The sequence below is a fragment of the Camponotus floridanus genome, unplaced genomic scaffold (assembly GCF_003227725.1).
Source record: "Camponotus floridanus strain SB8 unplaced genomic scaffold, Cflo_v7.5 scaffold250, whole genome shotgun sequence".
In the NCBI taxonomy this organism is placed as follows: domain Eukaryota; kingdom Metazoa; phylum Arthropoda; class Insecta; order Hymenoptera; family Formicidae; genus Camponotus; species Camponotus floridanus.
In genome coordinates this window covers 238,025-263,872 of record NW_020229382.1, presented here as the reverse complement: position 1 = coordinate 263,872, position 25,848 = coordinate 238,025, and the positions used below count along the sequence as shown (strand labels likewise).

The 25,848-nt window shown below is 28.5% G+C and overlaps 3 protein-coding genes across 4 annotated transcripts; all 3 read left to right on the top strand.

Annotated features, from left to right (window-relative positions):
* The first annotated feature begins 1,488 nt into the window (after nucleotides 1-1,488).
* LOC105256342 (lipase 3) lies at nucleotides 1,489-6,789 on the top strand. The gene is given in 8 exon segments (XM_025409246.1): nucleotides 1,489-1,750; nucleotides 3,799-3,913; nucleotides 4,473-4,608; nucleotides 5,885-5,975; nucleotides 5,978-6,039; nucleotides 6,180-6,359; nucleotides 6,361-6,411; nucleotides 6,575-6,789. Coding segments are annotated over 8 exon segments (987 nt in total). The 5' UTR covers nucleotides 1,489-1,575; the 3' UTR covers nucleotides 6,752-6,789.
* A 2,751-nt stretch (nucleotides 6,790-9,540) lies between these two features.
* On the top strand, nucleotides 9,541-14,021 carry LOC112638145 (lipase 3-like). The gene is made up of 7 exons (XM_025409258.1): nucleotides 9,541-9,835; nucleotides 10,233-10,413; nucleotides 10,607-10,721; nucleotides 11,164-11,407; nucleotides 13,085-13,240; nucleotides 13,381-13,608; nucleotides 13,762-14,021. The coding sequence occupies exons 1-7, from the start codon at nucleotides 9,659-9,661 to the stop codon at nucleotides 13,957-13,959; spliced, it is 1,299 nt and encodes a 432-aa protein (XP_025265043.1). The 5' UTR covers nucleotides 9,541-9,658; the 3' UTR covers nucleotides 13,960-14,021.
* A 2,121-nt stretch (nucleotides 14,022-16,142) lies between these two features.
* Nucleotides 16,143-25,552, top strand: LOC105259437 (lipase 3). 2 transcript variants are annotated; one of them, XM_025409255.1, is made up of 12 exons: nucleotides 16,143-16,461; nucleotides 16,868-17,048; nucleotides 17,237-17,351; nucleotides 17,720-17,963; nucleotides 18,786-18,929; nucleotides 19,068-19,295; nucleotides 22,603-22,783; nucleotides 22,973-23,087; nucleotides 23,562-23,805; nucleotides 24,602-24,757; nucleotides 24,898-25,125; nucleotides 25,274-25,552. In XM_025409255.1, the coding sequence occupies exons 1-12, from the start codon at nucleotides 16,285-16,287 to the stop codon at nucleotides 25,469-25,471; spliced, it is 2,211 nt and encodes a 736-aa protein (XP_025265040.1). In that variant the 5' UTR covers nucleotides 16,143-16,284; the 3' UTR covers nucleotides 25,472-25,552. The 2 variants fall into 2 exon arrangements, with proteins under 2 accessions (XP_025265040.1, XP_025265041.1); XM_025409256.1 differs by having other exon boundaries at nucleotides 16,144-16,461; nucleotides 19,068-19,139.
* Nucleotides 25,553-25,848: the final 296 nt, after the last annotated feature.

Here is a 25,848-nt window from a genome sequence, read left to right as displayed (position 1 = left end):
CAACGCGTTCCGAGAAAATACTCGGCTTTACGCGCAACCTCGCAGCCGCACAAAAAGCACATGAAAAACGCCGGCACGCGCCGTGACGTCACGCGTTCATTGACCGAACTGTCAACCGAAACGAATCAACAGCTGATCGTTATTAAATTCATCATTATCGGCAAACGCATCAGCGCATCGAATCCGGACTTACACTATCTGCGCGATTTTTACGGTGCATCCGACCGCTCGACGTCAAACATAAGCGTTGGTTCTAAGTACCCTAAAACATCGTGCAATTGTAAACGCATTTTCACGCGGGCCACGAAACACCGAGCGAGCGCACGAGGCGTATCGCGAGCCACGCCGAGTTTTTTTTGCGACGCCCACGCGCTCACACACACACACACACATCATGCACACAACTGTAATCTCAGATCTTTCTTTCTTTAAATATATTTCTTTCCTTTTTGTTATATATATCAATTTTGCGTCTGTTAATTTTCACGCCTGCCTAACCGATCCTAATCAATACGACTGCAGTTATCCGCGGTAAATAACGAAAATAAGCACGTTACATATTTATAATTTAATTTTATTAATTTTGTTACTATTCCGTCTTTATCATTTGGCCATTATATATGTACACATCTTAAGGACAAGGATAACCGCTTATATATAAATTTATATTTTTTTCGAAATTTCTTTGTGCCCATATGATTAATAATACTTTTTCTTATTCTTTTTTGCGAGCTGATAAAAGATAATCATAAATACAATAATGATTCATTTTAATAGGAACTATATTTTATACGTTGCGTATATTGGAATGCAGCGTGCACTCCAATATACGCAACGTGTAAAATACAGTTAGTATATGTGTCGCGCAACAGCATCTACATAGTTTTTGCATGTTCCGCTTGACTTTCAACGACATATAATATCTCGATACTCCGAAAAATTCTCGAATTATCCGTTTTCTTTCACTATTTATTGAATCATTCATGGATGAAATGAAATTGATCGGGCTCATGTATTTGCTGTCGTTTTGTAGTCATCTTAGTGCGCTTCCGATAAATGTAATCTCTGAGGTAAGTTTGTTCCTGAGAACAATATGGACTAGTTGGAATCAGTCAAACATCTCTCCCGAATTCAATCCCGATGCCATTCTCAACACGGTAAATGAAAGTTTTCATTCATAGAAACAAAAATTAAAATCTTTAATGTTTCGTTTAATATCTGCAATGTTGTTGAAAATGATAGAAAGTGATCTGCCGCGTTTTCTTATTCAAAACGAAAATCGCATAATTCCGCAAAATTATACTATATCATAGTCTTTAAAAATACATAGAATAGTATAATATTTTTATATATTTTTGTTGCTTTTGGAGAGTTGATTTAATATATAATTATTCATACTCTGATGAATTAACATTAAATTTTCTTTCTTTTTTTTATTTCAAAATAATGTGAAATATGTATGTTTGCATGCATATGTCTATAATAATAAATACATTATGCATTTCGTGTTGCTCAAATTTATTCCCAGTTCAGATCAGTTTTCCTTTTTCTTATACAGTCTTTTTGTAGCCGGAAATGATAAGAAAAGCGGGTTATCCTGCGGAATCTCATGTTATAATGACGGAGGACGGCTATCTCTTGACGTTACATCATATCCCAGGTGGCAATAATTCTTTACCCGTGCTGTTGCAGCATGGTTTTTACTGCAGCTCCGCTGACTGGGTTGTTCTTGGCAAAGGCAAAGCATTGGGTATGATTGTCAAACAATTTTTAAGTTTAAACATTGTTCACATTATCATATCATTAATTTCAAATAAAAAGAAAAAGCTAATCAACTAATACAGTGGCCTCTGAGAAAAAATCTAAAAAAGAATAGTATAACTTAGGCATAAAAAAACCACAAGGCATTGATGTCATATGCAAAAAATTGTGTAAAATATTAAGATAAATTGTAAATCAAATAATCAAATAATTAATTATAAATCAAAATTACAAATTATTAACAGAAATTAAAAATGAACGCGCAAACGTTTCGATCTATTCCAGATCCTTCTCAATGCTAACATTATCGAAAATACAAAAAAATATAAATGTAAAGAGAAACAGGTCGCTCGCAAATAATAACATTCGCAAATTTAAATTGTAATACAAGGTCAACGTTCAAATTAATGAAGAAAATCGGCGCAGATAAAATATTCGTCAATATAGCGGACATACAATGATAAAGTCGAAATTTGTAATAAAGAAAAATAAATTTATAACGCTCGGATGACAGAATATGGCTGTGGATATGCCTACACGTCGGCATGTTACTCATCAGGTCCAAACACAGAGATCGTAACTGTGTAGGCAAGAAAGTGTCGAAAAACGATGGCATGCGCGTAAAGGACAGAGATACCGCACGCTATCCACACTTTGTCTAATGCCAAAAGATTCCTTATTTTGCAAGTTAACAAATCCAAAGCCACAAACCAAAAACCGGGATCTGAAAAATAAATTGAGCAGTGCAACACGCATTCATGCAAACATATCACAGCAAAAAAGAAAAAAAGAAGAAAAATTAATGTGAAACAACAGTAAATTAAAGAGAAATTAATGCAAAATTATTCAGAGAAAGTACATACAAGCAGTAAAAAGCCAGTTAAACGAAAGACAGCAAGTAAGCAAGAAGAAGAGCAATTACGATAGTAAAGTATAAGAGACATGTAACTCATGAGACAGCGGCATGCCGATGACGATGAGAGGGGAGGAGGGAATTGCTGCAATAATTGCTCCGCTTCTTATGTGGGGCAGACGAGCAGGCAACTTTCGACTCGCGTCCGCGAGCATCGATCGAACATTGATCGATCTTCTGAATATTTATCAGTTTTATTCCTGCATAGACTTGAGGGACATGAATTTTCATGCTGAGCATGCCGATGCCGGGCGCTTCAATATTGCGTGGCTCAGTACGTCTCGCTGTCTCATATGAGTTACATGTCTCTTATACTTTACTATCATAATTACTCTTTTTCTTGCTTACTTGCTGTCATTCGTTTAATTAACTGGCTTTTTTACTGCTTGTATGTATTTTTTCTGAATAATTTTGCATTAATTTCTTTTTAATTTACTATCGTTTTACATTAATTTTTCTCCTTTCTTTCTTTTTTGCTGTGATATGTTTGCATGAATGCGTGTTGCTCTGCACAAGTTATTTTTCAGATCCCGGTTTTTGTGACTTTGGATTTATTAACTTGCAAAATAAGGAATCTTTTGGCATTAGACAAAGTGTGGATAGCGTGCGGTATCTCTGTCCTTTACGCACATGCCATCGTTTTTCGACACTTTCTTGCCTACACAGCTACGATCTCTGTATTTGGACCTGGTGAGTAACATGCCGACGTGTAGGCATATCCACAGCCACGTTCTGTCATCCGAGGGTTATAAATTTATTTTTCTTTATTACAAATTTCGACTTTATCATTGTATTGTCCGCTATATTGACGAATATTTTATCTGCGCCGACTTTTCTCATTAATTTGAACGTTGACCTTGTATTACAATTTAAATTTGCAAATGTTATTATTTGCGAGCGACCTGTTTCTCTTTACATTTATATTTTTTTGTATTTTCGATAATGTTAACATTGAGAAGGATCTGGAATAGATCGAAACGTTTGCGCGTTCATCATTTTCGTTTTTATCATAAAAATGCCAAAATTTTGAAAGTTTATATTATATATAATATGATACATAAAAATGTAAATAATATGATAAATACACATATTAAATTATAAATACAATATTTTTTTTATTTTAGCTTACATATTAGCGGATGAGGGATATGATGTTTGGTTGGGCAATTTTCGAGGCAATACATACTCGAAGGCGCATATTTCCCTATCTCCTTTGAATTCGACATTTTGGAATTTTAGGTATAAAATAATATAAAATAAAATACTAATATGAAATAACAATAATGGTGTTATAAAAATAAAATAATAATAATTTTTGCAATATTTGTTTTAATTTAACGCAAGGAATAGTTTAACTTATTATATATATATATATATATATATATATATATATATATTAATATATTTATTTATTTATTTATATTTTATTTATTTATTTATATTTTTGGAAATGCATTGTTTTCAAGATATTTCACCTCTTATTATATAGCCAATACATTTGCTATTTTTCATTAGTTTTGTGTTGAAGTCATTCTTTGGGCAAAATTTTAATTTCTGCTTTTACAGAATACTTTATATATCATATACATATGTATGTAGTATATTTATTTTCTCTATACATGTATGTGTAATTATGTACATATTTTTATATTTTACGATATATTACGATTACGAATAAATTTTTCATTAACTTTCACGAAATGGGCATCTATGATTTACCCGCGATGATTACATTTATCACGAATATGAGATCCCAACCATTGCACACATATATTGATCATTCTATGGGCGCAGGTAGTTTTTTTACAATGGCATCAGAGCGTCCGAAAATCTCTAAAATGGTGCAAATGATGATCGCTCTCGCGCCAGCAGTTTTTATAAAGCACATGCGGAGTCCGGCACAATACTTGAAACTATTTAGAAGTGAAATTGAGGTATAGTAATATAATGATGATACTGTTAAAAAATATACTGGGTGTTAACAAAGTCTGAACACGATTGAATATCTCGATAAGGAAGATAATTGTTAATTGCAAATTACATATTTTTTCTCAAAAACAATTACATGTTTTCTTTACACCAATCGATTTCTCTCATTATTTTGTACATAAAAGTATTAGGTAAGATAATCGAAAAATGAATATTTTGCAAGATATTTTACAGTTTATGTAAAATTAAGAAATGATTTCAAGCCTCTAACTCGGGAAGTACTTAATAAAAACTAATTTAATTATAGTGTTTTGGAAAGCTCTCGAGATGAGCTACAAGAATATGTAATGAGAAAAAGAAAGTTCCATTTAAGAAATTGAAGGTGACTTTCATGTGACCTTCAAATAACTCCTTCAGATCAAACCAATGATATTATATTATGTCCCCTTCGAAGCCATACAACTTTTGTCTGAAACACTTTCTTGTAAAACTCTTTCTTATCGAGATATTTGATCGTGTCTACTTTTTTAACACCTAGTATAACGTATTATCACGTAATAATAATTTAAATAGTATGAAAAAATAAAGCACGTTTTTATACCTTTGTCAGATAAAGTTTGTATACTGTTATTATGTAAAAAAGAAAAAATAATATTAACGGCTTTGGAAGTAAATGTTATGGCACTTAAAAAAAACAATATAATGTTAATAATAATCAAATTGACATTACTGATTAGCTACTTAAATATAATAATAGAATCATATAAATACTAAACTGTAATTGATTGATGCTTATTTACTTATGTCTTTTTATAAGTTATCGACTTAATGTATTATTTTTCAATTCTTACTCTATCAATCAGAATGAAACAAATTCCTGGTAAAATGAAAAAAAAAGTATTTAAATCATCGGAAATTTTGTAACAAAAGAATCTATTGCATTTCTCATTTATATTTCATTGTCTTACAATATATAATAAATTAGAAATGCATTAGATTCTTTTTTTACAAAATTTTTGAAAATTTTAATTCTAAACTTTACAAATTTACATCTTTTTCCATGCTTCTTTATACTATACATATTCAATTTTTGATTTCCATTTTAAACAGTTACCTTCGTGTTAAAATTAAAATAACTCTTGAAGTTTTTGTTAAGATTAACTTAAATTGTTAAAAAAATTTGTTACAAATATATTAATTTATTTTCAAAATCGTTCAAACTCTCAAACAAAGAAGAATTACAATTGAATTATATAATGATTAAGAGATTTTCAATTATAGACAGTGATGCGATTGTTCTTTCACGATGAATTCCTTCAAAATGATTTTGTGAGATTTCTTTTGAAAAAAATCTGCCTCCAGAATATTAATCTCGAGAGAGCTGCTCCAATTTCATGTTTATAATCTGGGGTGATGATTATGAACAATTTAACAATGTAAGTAATAATATAAGTATGTAAGTAATTCGCTATTGAAATACAACTCCGATCGAATCTATGAATATCGCATTCCACGATCGCGTGATACTTTAAATAGAACTTTATATATATCATTATTGTTTTTTATTTATTGTTAGACTCTACTGCCTGTCATCTTGAATCATTTCCCAACCAGCGCCTCGACTAAAACGCTACTGCATTACGCTCAAATATTTGATTCGGACAAGTTTCGCAAATTCGATTATGGTCGCGTGAAAAATCTGTTGATCTATAATTCTATGGACCCACCAAATTACAATTTATCGAACACCACAGCGTGTACCAATCGCGTTGTTTTACGCCGATAATGATTGGTTAATCGACACAGAGGTAAGTAATGGAAAATAGATATTTATTTAAATAATGGAAATGTATATAGAAAGGAATCACTTGACTATAAATCTAATATATAAATCCAATTTTAAATTACTTAATTGGAAAGGTAATATAAAAGAAATCGCATACAATAACTCACAAAAATATTTTCTTCAAGGATGTGAAAAGATTATACCATTTATTGCCCAATGTAGTAGACATGTACGATGTGCCGTGGTCCAAATTTAATCACTTTGATTTTATGTGGGCTAAAGATGCGTCAAAACTCGTATACGATAGGATTATCAAGATCATGAGAAGAGAAAATCCAAATAATATTACATCAGTGGAATAATATTGTCAACAATCAAAATTAAAGATAAATGTTAAACGCTAGATCTTCCGTAATATTGATGATTATAATCGTTCATTCAATGAAACGTGAACTTAAAATGTCTTAGTATTACTTACAATATCAAAAAATGTTTATTAAGCATTTAAAGATTCGGGAGTAACTTTATTTTTACTTGCAGATCGAACAATTAATTTAAAAACATCTAATTACCAGTTATTTTTCATCTGTCTTGTCTTATATATGATTATTAGAACTATGTTGTGGTTTTTTTAAATGTTCAATCTTTTATTCATTCTGGTGTTTGCATCATTTGATTTTAATTTTGCGATAACAGTGTACACATTTTCCGAATTATACGACACATAATATTTCGTAATTTTTTTATGTACTTTCTAGCCGTTTGTAATAAAAATAATTAATTTTCTCGTTTTTTTAAATTTGCAGTAAACAATATAATATTATACATATAAATTTATATATTATATATATTATATCGTAACGTACTTGCTGTTAGTTAAATGTTCTATATTGCAATTTCGGTAATTTATTTTCTACAATATGCATTTTCGAAAATACGTTATGATTGTATGGCTAATAAGATGATAATATCATTTCTTTACTTCCTTCATCGCTAATAAAAGAAAATCGTTAACAAAAATGAAGATTTATTGTAAGATTAAATAATTAACTATTACGAGCAGTATTTATATCCTTTACTTTTATAATTATTTTCTTCGATAATACATCGCAAAATTATTACATCGTTCATTTTTTAAATTTTTTATAGAATCACTTTATCGTCCGATGCTATGAGATTGATCGAGTATATGTATTTAGTGACATATTGCGGTCATTCCGATTCAGTGCTGGTAAATGTTATTACATTCGAGTCAAGGCAAAAGAATATCTTGTATTAAATGGATTTGAGGGAACAACATTAAAATCTCTATTCTCAAAACGGTAAGCGTATCTTCATACACTCATTGAAATGAGAACTAAAATTTTTATTTTTCTTAGTTTTCTTTAAATGCTATCAAGAAATGTTTAAAAACGATTGCCGTTTTTTAATTCAAAACTGTAATTTAGGCAAAAAATTAAGTGAATTTATATAATTCCTCAAGCGATTCTTTTTTGCGATTTATCATACATATGTATATGGATCTACCTATATTGAACTTTGTACATTGATCTTTGTATATTATGACAGAAGTTACTCGAATCATTTAAATTTGTTGTAGGAAAAATTGCTGAAATATAATCGAATAAATATACTTATTTTCTTCGATAATGCGTTGCAAAATTATTACATCGTTCATTTTTAAAATTTTTTATAAAATCACATTATCGACCGATGCTATGAGATTGTTCGTGTATGTATTTAGTGGCATATAAGTCATTCCGATTTAGCGCTGATAAATATTATTACACTTGAGTCAAGGCAAGAGAATATTTTGCATTAACTGGATTTGACCGAACAACATTAAAATGTCTATGTAATAACTTAAACTACTTAAAACGGTAAGTGTGTCTTTATAATTCATTGAAATGAAAACTAAAATTTTTATTTTTCTTAGTTTTCTTTAAATGCTATCAAGAAATGCTTGAAAACGATTGCCGCTTTTTAATTCAAAACTGAAATTTAGGCGAAAAGTTAATTAAATTTATATAATTCTTAAAGCGATTTTATGCAATTTATCATACATATGTATATCGATCTACCTTTGTATAATTATGACAGCGGTAACACAAATCATTCAAATTTGCTGTGGGAAAAATTGTTAAATTTAATCGAGTTAATATATATACAATTTTATATAGAATATAAACATATATATATATATATATATTTTCTATAAAATATGTATATATATATATATATATATATACTTGAATTTGGCAGAAGTTTTCGAAAATTATAATAAAACAGATAGAAAGCAGGATAAGAACTGGCACATTTTTCGGACAGCAGATAAAAGTTAAATCCAAAGATTAAAAGTAATTAATTCCTCATATATACGCGTATTTTATTTTATTCTGTAAATTTGGACTTATCTTGTACACATAAGCCATAACATTTAAATTTTAATATGACATGTTGTCAGCAACAAAGGAGGACAATGTATTTTGAGTTGGGAACAGTCTTTTTTGCTTCGAAACAAATGTTGTTTTCCCGAAAGTCAGGATAAAAGTATGCAAAATATTACCTCCATCGATGTAATAACGAAAAATAATAATAATAATAATAATAATAGTAATAATCGAAGATGTAACGAGTTGATTGACTCGATATTCAAAAGCAAGAAGATCCATTGCACTTATATATGACGGGACTACTTTTACTATCACGACAATTTTCTCGAAAGAATCTCTATTTAGAGGAAGTACCGAAAGGGACAATTTCTCTCTACAAAATCGGATCGACACTGGCCTTTTACACTGACTCACGATATATCTACTGTTCAATCGCAATAAATCTTTACCTTATAATTTAATTCTACGTTAATTTTATATTTATTTTATAATTTAATTTTATTCATTTTATTACACTTCCGTCTTTATCACTTGGCCATTATATATGTACACATTTTAGGACAAGGATAACCGCTTATATATAAATTTATACTTTTCTCGAAATTTCTTTGTGCTCACATGACTAATAATACTTTTTCTTATTCTTTTTTGCGAGCTGATAAAAAATAATCATAAATACAATAATGATTCATTTTAATATGATGCAACGTGCATTCGAATATATGCAACGTGTAAAATACAGTTAGTATATGTGTTGTGCAACAGCATCTACATCGTTTTCGCATGTTCCGCTTTATTTTCAACGAGATATAATATCTCGATACTCCGAAAAACTCTCGAATTATCCGTTTTCTTTCACTATTTATTGAATCATTCATGGATGAAATAAAATTGATCGGACTCATGTATTTGCTGTCGTTTTGTAGTCATCTTAGTGCGCTTCCGATAAATGTAACCTCTGAGATAAGTATGCTCATTAAGAGAATAATATGGACTAGTCGGAATCAGTCAAACATTTCTCTCGAATTCAATCCTAATGCCATTCTCAACACAGTAAGTGAGAGTTTATATTCATAAAAACGAAAATTAAAATCTTTAATGTTTCGTTTAATATCTTCAATGTTGTTGAAAATGATAGAAAGTGATGTGCCGCGTTTTCTTATTCAAAACGAAAATCGCATAATTCCGCAAAATTATACTATATCATAGTCTTTAAAAATACATAGAACAGTATTTTTATATATTTTTGTTGCTTTTGGAAAGTTGATTTAATATTTGATTATTTATACTGATCAATTAACATTAAATTTTCTTTCTTTTTTTAATTTCAAAATAATGTGAAATATGTATGTTTGCATGCATATGTCTATAATAATAAATACATTATGCATTTCGTGTTGCTCAAATTTATTCCCAGTTCAGATCAGTTTTTTATACAGTCTTTTTGCAGCCGGAAATGATAAGAAAAGCGGGTTATCCTACGGAATCTCATGTTATAATGACGGAAGACGGCTATCTCTTGACGTTACATCGTATCCCAGGTGGCAACGATTCCTTACCCGTGCTGCTGCAGCATGGTTTTTTAAGCAGCTCCGCTGACTGGATTGTTCTTGGCAAAGGCAAAGCATTAGGTATGATCGTCAAACAATTTTTAAGTTTAAACATCTATCACGTTATCATATCATTAATTTCGTTTTTATCGTAAAAATGCCAAAAAGTTTAAAAGTTTAAGTTATACATATATATAATACGATACATGAAAATGTAAATAATATGATAAATACACATATTAAATTATAAATACAATATTTTTTTTTATTTTAGCTTACTTATTAGCGGATCAGGGATATGATGTTTGGTTAGGCAATTTTCGAGGCAATACATACTCGAAGGCGCATATTTTCCTGTCTCCCTTGAATTCAACATTTTGGAGTTATAGGTATAAAATAATATAAAATAAAACACTAGTATAAAATAAGAGTAATGGTGTTATAAACTAAAATAATAATAATTTTTGCAATATTTGTTTTAATTTAACGCAAGGAATTGTTTAACTTATTACATATATATATATATATATATATATTTATTTATTTATTTATTTATTTATATTTTATTTATCTATTTATATTTTCGAAATTGCATTGTTTTCAAGATATCTCACCTCTTATTATATATAGCCAATACATTTGCTATTTTTCATGAGTTTTGTGTTTAAGTCGTTCTTTGAGCAAAATTTTAATTTCTGTTTTTACGGAATACTATATATATCATGTACATATGAATGTAATATATTTATTTTCTCTATACATATATGTGTGATCATGTACATATTTATATATTTTACGATATATTACGATTACGAATGAAGTTTTCATTAGCTTTCACGAAATGGGCATCTATGATTTACCCGCGATGATTACATTTATCACGAATATGAGATCCCAACCATTGCACACATATATTGGTCATTCTATGGGCACAACTAGTTTTTTTATAATGGCATCAGAGCGTCCGAAAATCTCTAAAATGGTGCAAATGATGGTCGCTCTCGCGCCAGTAGTTCTCATAAAGCACATGCAGAGTCCGGTACAATACTTGAATCTAATTAGAAGTGAAATTAAGGTAAAGTTATGTAATGATAATACTGTTAAAAGATATACAGGGTTGGGCAAAAGTCCGGAAACGGTCAAATATCTCGAAAAGGATCAACTATAGCGAAAAATTGTAAATAGCAAAGTTGTAGGGCTTAAAAAAATGTACCTAATGATGACTAAAAATTTTACTTTGAGTGGAGGACGAAGATCATATAAAAGTCAAATTGAATTTTTTAAATGGAACTGCCTACTTTTTATTGCATATTCTTATAGCTTATCTCGAGACCTTTCCAAAACACTATAATTAAGTACCTTTTTATTAAGTACTTTTTGAGTTATAAGGCTTGAAATAATTTCTTAATTTTACATAAACCATAAAATATCTAGTAAACCATTCATTTTTCGATTATCTTACCTTCATACTTTTATGTACAAAATAATGAGAGGAATCAATTGGTGTAAAGAAAACACATAGTTGTTTCTAAGAAAAAATATGTAATTTGCAATTAACAATTCCATATTTTTTCTTAAAAACAACTATATGTTTTCTTTGCACCAATTGATTCCTCTCATTATTTTGTACATAAAAGTATGAAGGTAAGATAATCGAAAAATGAATGGTTTACTAGATATTTTATGGTTTATGTAAAATTAAGAAATTATTTCAAGCCTTATAACTCAAAAAGTACTTAATAAAAAGGTACTTAATTATAGTGTTTTGGAAAGGTCTCGAGATAAGCTATAAGAATATGCAATAAAAAGTAGGCAGTTCCATTTAAAAAATTCAATTTGACTTTTATATGATCTTCGTCCTCCACTCAAAGTAAAATTTTTAGTCATCATTAGGTACATTTTTTTAAGCCCTACAACTTTGCTATTTACAATTTTTCGCTAGTTGATTCTTTTCGAGATATTTGACCGTTTCCGGACTTTCGCCCAACCCTGTATAATGTATTACGTAATAATAGATATATAATGTATTATGTAATAATGGTTTAATTAGTATCAAAAAATAAAGCACATTTTTATACTTTTGTCAGATAAAGTTTGTAAACTGTTATTATGTAAAAAAGAAAATATAATGTTAACGGCCTTGGAAGTAAATGTTACGGTACTTAAAAAAAAGCAATATAATCTTAGTAATATTAAAACTAACATTACTGATTAGCTACTTAAATATAATAATCGATTCATATAAATACTAGATACTGTGACTGATTGAACACACTTACAGCTTAAGTCTTTTTATACGTTATTGACTTAATGTATTTTTCAATTCTTATTCTACCAATCAGAATGAAATAAATTTCTGGTAAAATAAAGAAAGTATTAAAATCATCGGAAATTTTGTAAAAAAAGAATCTCTGCATTTCTCATTTATATTTCCTTGTCTTACAATATATAATAAATTAAAAATGCAATAGATTCTTTTTTTACAAAATTTTTGAAGATTTTAATTCTAAACTTTACACATTTACATCTTTTTCATGTTTGCTTACACTATACATATTCAATTTTTGATTTCCGTTTTAAGCAGATACCTCCGTGTTAAAATTAAAATAACTCTTGAAGTTTTTGATAAAATTAACTTAAATTGTTAAAAAAATTTGTTACAAATTTAGTAATTCCTTTTATAAAATCGTTAAATCTCTCAAACAAGGAAGAATTAAATTATATATAATGATTAAGAGATTTTCAATTATAGACAGTGATGAGATTGCTCTTCCACGATGAATTCTTCCAAAGTGACATTGTGAGATTTCTTTTGAAAAAAATCTGCCTTCGCAATATTAGTCTCGCAGAGATCTGCTCCAATTTCATGTTTATAATCTGGGGTGATGATCGCGAACAGTTTAACAATGTAAGTAATGATATAAGTATGTAAGTAATTTGCTGTTGGAATACATCTCCAATCGAATCTATGAATATCGCATTCCACGATCGCGTGATACTTTAAATGGAACTTTATATATATCATTATTGTTTTTTATTTATTGTTAGACTCTACTGCCTGTCATCTTGAATCATTTCCCAGCCAGCGCCTCGACTAAAACGCTACTGCATTACGCCCAAATATTTGATTCGGACAAGTTTCGCAAATACGATTATGGTCGCGTGAAAAATTTGTTGATCTATAATTCTATAGATCCACCGAATTATGATTTGTCGAATATTACAGTGCCGATTGCGTTGTCTTACGCCGATAATGACTGGTTTATTAGCATAGAGGTAAGCACAATCGAAAATAGATATTTATTTAAATAATGGCATTGTCTGTAGCAAGGAATCACTTGATTGTATAAATCCAATTTTAAATTATTTGATTGAGAAGGTAATATAAAAGAAATCGCATACAATAACTCACAAAAATATTTCTTCAAGGATGTGAAAAGATTGTACCATTTACTGCCTAATGTAGTGGACATGTACGAAGTGCCATGGCCCAAATTCAATCACTTAGATTTTATATGGGGCAAAGATGCGTCAAAACTCGTATACGACAGGATTCTCAAGATTATGAGAGGCAAAAATCCAAAGAATGTTACATCAGTGAATAATATTGTTAACAATCAAAATTAAAGATAAATGTAACACGCTAGAGCTCTTTACTAGTATTGATGATTGTAATAGTTCATTTAATAAAACGTAAACTTATAATACCTTAGTATTATTTACAATATCCAAAAGTGTTTATTAAGCATTTAAAGATCGATTCGGGAGCAACATTATTTTTATAACTTGCAGATGGGACAATTAATTTAAAAACATCTAATTTCCAGTTATTTTTCATCTATCATGTCTTATATATGATTATTAGACCTATTTTGTGGTTTTTTTAAATGTTCAATATTATATTCATTCTGGTGTTTGTATCATTTGATTTTATTTTTGCGATAACAGTGTACACATTTTTCGAATTATACGATACATAATATTTCAGTAATTATTTTCATGTACTTTTCAGCCGTATGTAATAAAAATAATTAATTTTTTCGTTTTTTTAAATTTGCAGTAAACAATACAATATTATACATATAAATTTATATATTATACATATTATATCATAACGTACTTGCTGTTAGTTAAATTTTCTATATTGCAATTTCGGTAATTTATCTTCTACAATGTGCATTTTCGAAAATACGTTATGATTGTATGGCTAATAAGACGAGAATATTATTTCTTTACTTCCTTCATCGCTAATAAAAGAAAATCGTTAACAAAAATGAAGATTTATTGTAAAATTAAATAATTAACTATTACGAGCAGTCGTATTTATCTCCTTTACTTTTATAATTATTTTCTTCGATAATACATCGCAAAATTATTCCATCGTTCATTTTTTAAATTTTTTATAGAATCACTTTATCGTCCGATGCTATGAGATTGATCGAGTATATGTATTTAGTGACATATTGCGGTCATTCCAATTCAGTGCTGGTAAATGTTATTACATTCGAGTCAAGGCAAAAGAATATCTTGTATTAAATGGATTTGAGCGAACAACATTAAAATCTCTATTCTCAAAACGGTAAGCGTATCTTCATACACTCATTGAAATGAGAACTAAAATTTTAATTTTTCTTAGTTTTCTTTAAATGCTATCAAGAAATGTTTAAAAACGATTGCCGTTTTTTAATTCAAAACTGTAATTTAGGCGAAAAGTTAATTAAATTTATATAATTCTTAAAGCGATTTTATGCAATTTATCATACATATGTATATCGATCTACCTTTGTATAATTATGACAGCGTTAACACAAATCATTCAAATTTGCTGTGGGAAAAATTGTTAAATTTAATCGAGTTAATATATATACAATTTTATATAGAATATAAACATATATATATATATATATATATATATATATATATATACTTGAATTTGGCAAAAGTTTTCGAAAATTATAATAAAACAGATAGAAAGCGGGATAAGAACTGGCACATTTTTCGGACAGCAGATAAAAGTTAAATCCAAAGATTAAAAGTAATTAATTCCTCATATATACGCGTATTTTACTTTATTCTGTAAATTTGGCGACTTATCTTGTACACATAAGCCATAACATTTAAATTTTAATATGACATGTTGTCAGCAACAAAGGAGGACAATGTATTTTGAGTTGGGAACAGTCTTTTTTGCTTCGAAACAAATGTTGTTTTCCCGAAAGTCAGGATAAAAGTATGCAAAATATTACCTCCATCGATGTAATAACAAAAAATAATAATAATAATAATAATAATAATAGTAATAATCGAAGATGTAACGAGTTGATTGACTCGATATTCAAAAGCAAGAAGATCCATTGCACTTATATATGAGGGGACTACTTTTACTATCACGACAATTTTCTCGAAAGAATCTCTATTTAGAGGAAGTACCGAAAGGGACAATTTCTCTCTACAAAATCGGATCGACACTGGCCTTTTACACTGACTCACGATATATCTACTGTTCAATCGCAATAAATCTTTATCTTATAATTTAATTCTACGTTAATTTTATATTTATTTTATAATTTAATTTTATTCATTTTATTACACTTCCGTCTTTATCACTTGGCCATTATATATGTACACATTTTAGGACAAGGATAACTGCTTATATATAAATTTATATTTTTCTCGAAATTTCTTTGTGCTCACATGACTAATAATACTTTTTCTTATTCTTTTTTGCGAGCTGATAAAAAATAATCATAAATACAATAATGATTCATTTTAATATGATGCAACGTGCATTCGAATATATGCAACGTGTAAAATACAGTTAGTATATGTGTTGTGCAACAGTATCTACATCGTTTTCGCATGTTCCGCTTTATTTTCAACGAGATATAATATCTCGATACTCCGAAAAACTCTCGAATTATCCGTTTTCTTTCACTATTTATTGAATCATTCATGGATGAAATAAAATTGATCGGACTCATGTATTTGCTGTCGTTTTGTAGTCATCTTAGTGCGCTTCCGATAAATGTAACCTCTGAGATAAGTATGCTCATTAAGAGAATAATATGGACTAGTCGGAATCAGTCAAACATTTCTCTCGAATTCAATCCTAATGCCATTCTCAACACAGTAAGTGAGAGTTTTTATTCATAGAAACGAAAATTAAAATCTTTAATGTTTCGTTTAATATCTTCAATGTTGTTGAAAATGATAGAAAGTGATGTGCCGCATTTTCTTATTCAAAACGAAAATCGCATAATTCCGCAAAATTATACTATATCATAGTCTTTAAAAATACATAGAATAGTATTTTTATATATTTTTGTTGCTTTTGGAAAGTTGATTTAATATTTGATTATTAATACTGATCAATTAACATTAAATTTTCTTTCTTTTTCTTATTTCAAAATAATGTGAAATATGTATGTTTGCATGCATATGCCTATAAAAATAATTATATTATGCATTTCGTATTGCTCATATTTATTCCCAGTTCAGATCGGTTTTTCCTTTTTCTTATACAGTCTTTTTGCAGCCGGAGATGATAAGAAAAGCGGGTTATCCTGCGGAATCTCACGTTGTAATGACGGAGGACGGCTATCTCTTGACGTTACATCGTATCCCAGGTGGCAACGATTCTTTACCCGTGCTGCTGCAGCATGGTTTATTAGGCAGCTCCGCTGACTGGCTTGTTCTTGGCAAAGACAAAGCATTCGGTACGATCGTCAATCAATTTTTGAAATTATATATGTATCATAAAATCATACCGTCAATTACGCCTTAATCATAAAAATGTTACAAAATTTGAAATTTAATCTTATATGTATACTTATATGTATCTGATATGTATAAAGATATAGAAAGTGATATGTTAAATATTGTAATCAATTTTCTTGAATTTTAGCTTACCTATTAGCAGATCAGGGTTATGATGTTTGGTTAGGAAATTTTCGTGGTAATATTTACTCGAGGGCACATGTTTCTCTCTCTCCGTCGAATCCGACATTTTGGGATTTCAGGTACCAGCGTAAAATAAAAATAATGTTGTGTTATGAAAATAAGATAGTAATAATTGTTACAATATCGGTTATAATTTGATGTTATACGCAAAAATTTGTTACATTTATATACATGTTTTTATTTTTTCGAGAATGCATTATTTGTAAGATAACTTACATTTTATTGTGTCAATATGTATATTGCTTTTCTTCTTGATTGTTGATAAATCATTTTTTGCGCAAAATTTTAGTTTCTGCTTTTATGCAACACTTGATATTTTATATACTTACGTATATAATATATTTATTTTCTCTATATATGTGTGATCGCGACAGTGATCGTGTGCATATTTATATATTTTATGATATATCGATTGAATTCTCATTAGTTACAACGAAATGGGCATCTATGATTCACCAGCAATGATCACATTTATCACGAATATGAGATCCCAACTATTGCATACATATATTGGTCACTCAATGGGCGCAAATAGTTTTTTCATAATGGCATCAGAGCGTCCGGAAATCGCGCAAATGGTGCAAATGATGATCAGTCTCGCACCAGCAATCTTTAAAAACCACATGCAGAGTCCGATACAATACTTCTACCCATTTAAAAATGAGTTTAAGGTAAAGTAATATAATGTGATACAGTATTAAAAGATATACACTTAATTTTTTATTATCATGTAATAATTATTTAAAACAATGCGAAAAAGTTAAGTACATCTTTAAATAAAGTACTTTTTTATTAGAGATATAGTTTTGTAAACTGTTATTTAAAAAAGGAAAAATAATGTTAACAACGTTAGAAATAAATGTTATGGCACATAAACAATGTGAGGAATATGACGGTAGCAATAACCAAATCGATATTTCTGATATATTAACTATTTAAATTTAATAGTCAACTCATATTATTACTTGACTATGATTGATCGATGTGCTCATTTATTGATTACATTATTTTACTGTAAGCAATAAATGAACACAATCATATATTCACTTTATGTTAATAACATTATAATGTATTATTTTTCAATTCTTATGCTATCAACAGAAAGAAACAAATTTCTGGCAGAATAGAAAATTTGTCTGACAATAAAATATCAATGATAAATGCACTAGATTGCTTTTTTAATCAAACTTCCTTTGAGGAAATTAATTTTGAACATTTAAAATCTTACATATTTTTCACTTGCTTCACATTTTGTTTGTTTATGCTGTATATATTCAATTTTGGATTACAATTATAATTTTAAGACATTCTCTGACGATTAAAAATTAAATTTGTAATGACTTTTAAAGCTTTTATAAATTATTTTAATAAATTTAAAAAATTGATTAAAAATTTATTAATTTATTCTCAAAATTAAAAGAAAACTCGGACATGAAAAGTTACAAAATTTGCAATAAATTACATTGTTATTAAGATATTTAAGATATTTGCAGTTGGCGATGCAATTGTTCTTTCACGATGAATTCCTCGGTGATTCTGTAAGATTTCTTTTGGAAGATATCTGTGACCGGAACATTGAATTTTGTTCCAATATGCTGTCTATGATCTGGGGTGATGATTGCGAGCAATTTAACAATGTAAGTAATAATAATTTACTGTTGAAATACATCTCCGATCGAATCTTTGAACACTACATTTCGTGATGATGTCACGATCGCGTGATCACTTCAGATGAAACTTCATATATATCATTATTATTTTTTATCTATTGTTAGACTCTACTGCCTGTCATCTTGAAAAATTTCCCGGCCGGCAGCTCGACTAAGACTATTCTGCATTTCATCCAGGTATTTGAATCAGGCAAATTTCGCAAATATAATTACGGTCGCGAGAGAAATCTATTGATTTATAATTCGATGGATCCACCAAATTACAATTTATCGAATACCACAGTACCAATCGCGTTGTTTTACGCCGATAATGACTGGTTAATCGACACAAAGGTAAGTAATGGAAAATAGGTATTTATTTAAATAATGGAAATGTATGTCGGAAGAAATTACTTGACTATAAATATATTATAAATCCAATATTAAATTACTTAATTGGAAAGGTAATTTAAAAGAAATCGCATACGATACAAAAATATATCTTCAAGGATGTGAAAAGGTTGTACCATTCACTGCCCAATGTAGTGGATATGTACAAAGTGCCGTGGTCCAAATTTAATCATGTAGATTTTATATGGGCAAAAGATGCGCCAAAACTGATATACGATAGGATTCTCAAGATCATGAAAGGAGAAAATCCAAAAAACGTTACATCAATCAAATAATATTGTCAACAATCAAAATTAAAAATAAATGTTACACTCTAGATTTTCAGTAATATTGTAATGTGATGATTATAATCATTCATTCAATCAAATGTAAACTTATAATATCTTAGTATTCTTTACAACATCTAAAAATGTTTACTAAGCGTTCAATATTCGGAAGCAAAATTGTTTTATAACTCATAGGTGAAACAATTAATTTAGAAACATTTAATTCCCAGTTATTTTTCACCTGTCTTGTCCTATATATGATTATTAGACCTATTGTTTTAGATGTTTAATATTATATTCATTTTGGTGGTTGAGTCATTTAATTTTATTTTTGCGATTACAATGTATATATTTTCCGAATTATACGACACATAATACGATGGATAATACTTCACCAATTTTTTTTTATATATAGTTTCTATCCATTTGTAATAAAAATAATTAATTTTCTTGGATTTTTTTGTAAATTTTTAAACAATACAATATTATACATATAAACTTATATATTATATATATTACATTGTAATGTTCTTGCTGGTAGTTTAATGTTGTTTATTGCAATTTCGGTAATTTACCTTCTACAATATACATTTTCCGAAATATGTTATGATTGTATGGCTAATAAGACGATAATATTTTTTCTTTCTTTACCTTATAATTAATACAAGAAAATCACCAATAAAATAAAGATTTGTTGTAACAATAAGTGATATAATAAGTGCCCAATTGTTACATGTAGTTGTATTTATCACTTTTACTTTTATTCTTATTTTCATCGATAATACATCGCAAAATTCTTCATTCACATTACATTTTTTTTATTGAATCACTCTATCGATCGATGTTGTGAGATTAATTGTGTATATGTATTTAGTATTAGTGTCTTTGTGTATATGTAGTTAGTCCTAGTGTTTATGTATTAGTGTCATTTTGCGGTCATTCCGATTCAGCGTTGATAAATGTTATTACACTCGAACAAGGGCAAGAAAATATCTTAAATTAACTGGATTTGACTGAACACTAAAATCATTATGTAAATCTCAAAGCGATAAGTATATTATTATATCTCATTAAAATGAAAACTAAAATTTTTATTTTTCTTAGTTTTCTTTAAATGCTATTAAGAAATGCTTGAAAACAATTCCCGCTTTTTAATTCAAAACTGAAATTTAGGCAAAAAGTTAATTTAATTTATATAATTCCTCAAGCGATTTTATTTTGCGATTTATCATACATATGCATATGTATCTACCTTCGTATAATTATCAGAGAAGTTATTCGAATCATTTAAATTTGCTATAAGAAAAATTGTTCAAATATAATCGATTAAATGTTTATATAATTTTATAAAGAATATATACATATATACATATTCTACATAAAATGTACATATATATTTAATTTCGGCAGAAGTTTTCGATAATTGCAATAAAACAAATAGAAAGCCACATAAGAACTAGCAAAAAATTTTTCGTAGCAGAAAAATAAAAGATGAATCCAAGGGTTAAAAATCATTTAGTCCTCATATACGCGTTTTTGATTTTATGCTGTAAATTTGGCAATTTATCTTGTATACATAAGCAATAATATTTAAATTTAAATATGACATGTTGGCAGTAACATGGAAAGGCAATGTACTTTGAGTTGAAAACTCCTTTCCTTTGCTTTCGAAACAAATGTTGTTTTCTCGAAAGCCAGGATAAAAGTATGCAAAATATTATCTCTATCAACGCAGCAACGATAAATAATAGTAATAATCGAACATATATCGAATTAATTTGTTCGGTATTCGGGAACAAAAAGATTCATTTTGTATTTATAAGTGACGGTACTGCTTTTTCTATCACCGCAATATTCTCGTAAGAACCTCTATTGAGAAGAAGTACCGAAAGGAACGACTCCTCTCTACAAAATCGAATCGACAACCGCTTTCCACTCTGACACACGATACTTCTCGCTCAGATTACTAAAATTCTTTATCTTATAATTTAATTTTACGTTAATTTTACATTTATTTTATAATTTAAATTTATTACTCTTTCATTTTATTACTCTTTTGTTTTTATCATTTGTCCACTCTATATGTACACATTTTCAGGACAAGGATAACCGCTTATATATAAATTTATATTTCTCTCGAAATTTTTTTGTGCTCACATGATTAATAATACTTCTCTTTATTATTTTTTGCGAACTGATAAAAATAGTCATAAATACAATAATGATTTATTCTAATATAATGGTATGCAAAGTGTTAAATGCAGTTAGTATTTGTGTCGTGCATTAGTACCTATATCGCTTTCGCGTGTTCCGCTTAATATTCATATATTATATTTCGATATTCCGAAAAACTTCTGAAATTATCCGCTTTCCTTCACCGTTTATTGAAGCATTCATTAAAATGAAATTGATCGGGCTCATGTATTTGCTGTCATTTTGTAGTTATCTTAGTGCAACCCCGATAAATGGGACCGATCAGATAAGTATGCTTATTGAGAAACGAATGTGGACTAATTGGAATCAGTCGAACATCGAATTAAATCCTGATTCCACTATCGACACGGTAATGAAAGTTTTTATTCATAGAAACGAAAATCAAATCAAGGATCTTTAATGTTCCGAATAATTTTTTTAATGTTATTGAAAGTGATAAAAAGTAATCTGCTGTTACTGTTCGCGTTATCTTATTCAGAACGAAAACCGCATAGTTCCGCAAAATTATACTGTGTCGTAGTCTTTAAAAATACATAGAACAATATTTTTATATATTTTTGTTGCTTTTGGAAAGTTGATTTAATATTTGATTATTTATACTGATCAATTAACATTAAATTTTCTTTCTTTTTTTTATTTCAAAATAATGTGAAATATGTATGTTTGCATGCATATGCCTATAAAAATAAATATATTATGCATTTCGTGTTACTCATATTTATTCTCAGTTCAGATCGGTTTTTCCTTTTTCTTATACAGTCTTTTTGCAGCCGGAGATGATAAGAAAATCGGGTTATTCTGCGGAATCTCACGTTGTAATGACGGAGGACGGCTATCTCTTGACGTTACATCGTATCCCAGGTGGCAACGATTCCTTACCCGTGCTGCTGCAGCATGGTTTTTTAAGCAGCTCCGCTGACTGGATTGTTCTTGGCAAAGGCAAAGCATTAGGTATGATCGTCAAACAATTTTTAAGTTTAAACATCTATCACGTTATCATATCATTAATTTCGTTTTTATCATAAAATGCCAAAAAGTTTAAAAGTTTAAGTTACATATATATAATGCGATACATGAAAATGTAAATAATATGATAAATACACATATTAAATTATAAATACAATATTTTTTTTATTTTAGCTTACTTATTAGCGGATCAGGGATATGATGTTTGGTTAGGCAATTTTCGAGGCAATACATACTCGAAGGCGCATATTTTCCTGTCTCCTTTGAAATCAACATTTTGGAATTATAGGTATAAAATAATATAAAATAAAATACTTATATAAAATAAGAGTAATGGTGTTATAAATTAAAATAATAATAATTTTTGCAATATTTGTTTTAATTTAACGCAAGGAATTGTTCAACTTATTACATATATATATATATATATATATATATATATATATATATTTATATATATTTATATATTTACTTATTTATTTATATTTTATTTATTTATTTATATTTTCGAAAATGCATTGTTTTCAAGATATCTCATCTCTTATTATATATAGCCAATACATTTGCTATTTTTCATGAGTTTTGTGTTTAAGTCGTTCTTTGCGCAAAATTTTAATTTCCGTTTTTACGGAATACTACATATGTATATCATATTCATATGTATGTAATATATTTATTTTCTCTATACATATATGTGTGATCATGTACATATTTATATATGTATTTTACGATATATTACGATTACGAATGAATTTTTCATTAGCTTTCACGAAATGGGCATCTATGATTTACCCGCGATGATTACATTTATCACGAATATGAGATCCCAACCATTGCACACATATATTGGTCATTCTATGGGCACAACTAGTTTTTTTATAATGGCATCAGAGCGTCCGAAAATCTCTAAAATGGTGCAAATGATGGTCGCTCTCGCGCCAGCAGTTCTCATAAAGCACATGCAGAGTCCGGTACAATACTTGAATCTAATTAGAAGTGAAATTAAGGTAAAGTTGTATGTAATGATAATACTGTTAAAAGATGTATAATGTATTACGTAATAATAGATATATAATGTATTATGTAATAATGGTTTAATTAGTATCAAAAAATAAAGCACATTTTTATACTTTTGTCAGATAAAGTTTGTAAACTGTTATTATGTAAAAAAGAAAATATAATGTTAACGGCCTTGGAAGTAAATGTTACGGTACTTAAAAAAAGCAATATAATCTTAGTAATATTAAAACTAACATTACTGATTAGCTACTTAAATATAATAATCGATTCATATAAATACTAGATACTGTGACTGATTGAACTCACTTACAGCTTAAGTCTTTTTATACGTTATTGACTTAATGTATTTTTCAATTCTTATTCTACCAATCAGAATGAAATAAATTTCTGGTAAAATAAAGAAAGTATTAAAATCATCAGAAATTTTGTAAAAAAAGAATCTCTGCATTTCTCATTTATATTTCCTTGTCTTACAATATATAATAAATTAAAAATGCAATAGATTCTTTTTTTACAAAATTTTCGAAGATTTTAATTCTAAACTTTACACATTTACATCTTTTTCATGTTTGCTTACACTATACATATTCAATTTTTGATTTCCATTTTAAGCAGATACCTCCGTGTTAAAATTAAAATAACTCTTGAAGTTTTTGATAAAATTAACTTAAATTGTTAAAAAAATTTGTTACAAATTTAGTAATTCCTTTTATAAAATCGTTAAATCTCTCAAACAAGGAAGAATTAAATTATATATAATGATTAAGAGATTTTCAATTATAGACAGTGATGAGATTGCTCTTCCACGATGAATTCTTCCAAAGTGACATTGTGAGATTTCTTTTGAAAAAAATCTGCCTTCGGAATATTAGTCTCGCAGAGATCTGCTCCAATTTCATGTTTATAATCTGGGGTGATGATCACGAACAGTTTAACAATGTAAGTAATGATATAAGTATGTAAGTAATTTGCTGTTGGAATACATCTCCAATCGAATCTATGAATATCGCATTCCACGATCGCGTGATACTTTAAATGAAACTTTATATATATCATTATTGTTTTTTATTTATTGTTAGACTCTACTGCCTGTCATCTTGAACCATTTCCCAACCAGCGCCTCGACTAAAACGCTACTGCATTACGCCCAAGTATTTGATTCGGACAAGTTTCGCAAATACGATTATGGTCGCGTGAAAAATTTGTTGATCTATAATTCTATGGATCCACCGAATTATGATTTGTCGAATATTACAGTGCCGGTTGCGTTGTCTTACGCCGATAATGACTGGTTTATTAGCATAGAGGTAAGCACAATCGAAAATAGATATTTATTTAAATAATGGTCTGTAGCAAGGAATCACTTGATTGTATAAATCCAATTTTAAATTATTTGATTGAGAAGGTAATATAAAAGAAATCGCATACAATAACTCACAAAAATATTTCTTCAAGGATGTGAAAAGGTTGTACCATTTACTGCCCAATGTAATGGATATGTACGAAGTGCCGTGGTCAAAATTCAATCACATGGATTTTATGTGGGGCAAAGATGCGTCAAAACTCGTATACGATAGGATTCTCAAGATTATGAGAGGCAAAAATCCAAAGAATGTTACATCAGTGAATAATATTGTCAACAATCAAAATTAAAGATAAATGTAACACGTAGCTAGAGCTCTTTAGTAGTATTGATGATTGTAGTAGTTCATTTAATAAAATGTAAACTTATAATACCATAGTGTTATTTACAATATCCAAAAGTGTTTATTAAGACTTTAAAGATTCGGGAGCAACATTATTTTTATAACTTGCAGATGGGACAATTAATTTAAAAACATCTAATTACCAGTTATTTTTCATCTGTCTTGTCTTATATATGATTATTAGACCTATGTTGTGGTTTTTTTAAATGTTCAATATTTTATTCATTCTGGTGTTTGTATCATTTGATTTTATTTTTGCGATAACAGTGTACACATTTTTCGAATTATACGATACATAATATTTCAGTAATTATTTATATGTAC